The following is a 2,722-nucleotide window of genomic DNA, read 5'->3' on the forward strand; positions in this document are numbered from 1 at the left end:
CGCTGTCTATGACCTTCTCACGTCCAGGACCAGGTCAGGTTAGCCCCCTAGCTGGGCCCCTAGAGCGCGCCCACCCCCTGGGAAGGCGTCTGCTCCCTTCCCACCCTATGGGCGCTGTCTGTGTCCTGCGCTTTCCTCGTCACTGACTGTGACCTCCCCACGCTCTGGACACGGTCCGATTCGTCCCCAGAGAGAGTGGCCGAGTGGCCCCGGGTCCAGTAAGCGTGTGTGCTCGCGGGAGTGGGGCAGAGCGGCGGCCACCCCATCAGACACGGGGGAGGTCACTTGGTGGAGGAGGGAGTCCCGTTCACCCTGTGCAGGACGGAACATCCCTCAGCCCTGTCGCCTCTGCAACTCTTGGCGGTTTGCTCGAGTGCCCTCAACGTCAGAAACTGACATGCTCTTCCTTGCCTTGGGTCAAGGAGCCTTGGGTGCGTCCTCTGAGGTCTCCTGAGGACTTTAAGTCACAGCGAGTTTGACAAATCGCTGCTCTACTCTGTCTCGCCATGCACGGGGAGTGCAGCAGGTTTTGGTGGCTCCAATGACAGTTCTGTCTGCGAAAGGTCGTACCCTAAAAGAACAGGCCACGTTGGCAGAAGACGGGAAGCTCAAAAGGATGTCACAGGCCCCTACCTTTTTGGCCGCCAGGTCGACAGGGGCCAGACACTCGGGAGTGTTGTTTCTCGAGTTGTTCACCACGGGAGAAACCGGATGGAAGGCGATGTTCTCTGTGGGCCGAATGAACTTCATGGCTTCCTGAGCGGAGACGTCGCCGAAGTCCAGCCACTTAGACACGGCCTCCTCCCCGTCCAAGATGGCGGGCATCCTAGCCGGGAGGTCAGGACATTGGGTGGGAGAGGTGGAGGGAGGGCAAGAAGAGAGGGGAGAGATTTGAGTCCGCTGATGGCTCAGATCACCCCAAGACCCAAGGGGAGCTCATCCTGCCTGTGCCCCCGACGTGCCAACTGCTGCCACACGCTCCCTGAGCACAGGCTGACGGGCCACCAACGCTTGGAGAGCCAAGCCACCAAGTTTCATGGCAAAGACAGCGAACAGTACTACGACTGCATCTGGAGCACTAGAGCGTCCACTCTCGCAAACTGGTGAACTTCCTGTGATCCCCCAGCCTAGAATTAAATGGAAACAGATCCTGGAAAACCTGTCTGTCAGAGATAACCACCAGGCCGGGCACGGTGGCTCACGCCTGTCATCCCAGCACTCTGGGAGGCTGAGGAGGGGGGATCGCTTAAAGTCAGGAGTTTGAGACCAGCCTGGGCAACATAGCAAGACCCTATCTCTGCTAAAAATAGAAAGAAGTTAGCTGGACAAGTAAAAATATATAGAAAAATGAGCCGGGCAAGGTGGCTCACGCCTGTCATCCTAGCACTCTGGGAGGCCGAGGCGGGAGGATCGCTCGAGGTCAGGAGTTCGAGACCAGCCTGAGCAAGAGTGAGACGCCGTCTCTACTAAAAATAGAAAGAAATTGGCCAAACAACTAAAAATATATAGAAAAAATTAGCCAGGCGTGGTGGCGCATGCCTGTAGTCCCAGCTACTCGGGCAGCTGAGGCAGGAGGATCGCTTGAGCCCAGCAGTTGGAGGTTGCTATGAGCGAGGCTAACGCCACGGCACTCTAGCCTGGGCAACAGAGCCAGACTCTGTCTCAAAAAAAAAAAAAAAAAAACCCATATAAGTTATGGGAAAAGTGAGTTTAAAGAGACAGACTTGAAAACTTTGTCAATGGCACATTAAAAAACAATAGGAACCCAATAAAATCAGTAGCACTATTTTATTCGTGTTAAGTGGTTAAGAAATCATAAATACTGGAAGAAATACACCACTTTTCCTGGAATAAGACCTGAAGTTTGCTTGAGGAAGTGGGTGTTAGAAGAATTTCAGCTCATGAGTTATTGTGAAGTTGTGGAAGGGAAAGTTATCCAAATTTTGGGTCTTTGCAGTCGTAAATCCTGGGGCATGTTCTTTCGTCCTTGAATGTAGTTCCTCCGAGGCATGCGTTTATTTACTATTATTGTTTTCGAGACAGGATCTCACTCTGTTGTCAGGGTTAGAATGCAGTGGCATCATCCTAGCTCACAGCAACCTCCAACTCCTGACCTCGAGCGATCCTCCTGCCTCAGCCTCCCGAGTAGCTGGGACTACAGGTATGAGCCACCACGCCCAGCTAATTTTTTCTATATGTTTTTAGTTGTCCAGCTAATTTCTTTCTATTTTTAGTAGAGAGGGGGTCTCGCTCTAACTCAGGCTGGTCTTGAACTCCAGACCTCGAGTGATCCTCCCACCTCAGCCTCCCAGAGTGCTAGGATTACAGGCATGAGCCACTGTGCCCCATCTACTTAGGTGGTTTCTATTGTATCATGTTGCGTAGTGCAATGATTTTTAGCGATGTGTGTCATGTTACAGCTGAATTCACTATAACCATGTTTTTCAGAACGACTTAGTTTCCTATTCTCTAAAGCTACCTAACTAAAAAGACGGAGGACAGACCCTCCTCTGAATCCTTCTGGATCCAGGGAAGAGTGCGACTTGCCGGTGGTGGATGTCCCTCAAGCGTTCGCAGGCGTCCACTGTGATGATGGTGTACGAATACAGGACGTCGCCTCCCGCCGGGGGCTCCCAGCAGTCAAAGATCCCGGCCATGGTCAGCAGCCTCCAGTTGTCCCAGACTTTCTCCTGGTTCTCAGGACTGTCTGCGGCGCCAACGC

At 53.0% G+C, this 2,722-nt stretch overlaps 1 protein-coding gene across 1 annotated transcript in view; it reads right to left on the minus strand.

Annotated features, from left to right (window-relative positions):
• HMCES (5-hydroxymethylcytosine (hmC) binding, ES cell-specific) overlaps positions 1-2,722 on the minus strand; it is a 13,205-nt gene that overhangs the window by 3,489 nt on the left and 6,994 nt on the right. The window contains exons 4-5 of the mRNA XM_012656018.1: positions 2,548-2,658; positions 634-826 (exon numbers count right to left, since the gene is read on the minus strand). Of these exons, the coding sequence (XP_012511472.1) occupies positions 634-826; positions 2,548-2,658 (304 nt within the window). The remainder of the gene's footprint in view (positions 1-633; positions 827-2,547; positions 2,659-2,722) is intronic.

This window comes from Propithecus coquereli, unplaced genomic scaffold (assembly GCF_000956105.1).
Source record: "Propithecus coquereli isolate 6110/MARCELLA unplaced genomic scaffold, Pcoq_1.0 Scaffold498, whole genome shotgun sequence".
Classification (NCBI taxonomy): domain Eukaryota; kingdom Metazoa; phylum Chordata; class Mammalia; order Primates; family Indriidae; genus Propithecus; species Propithecus coquereli.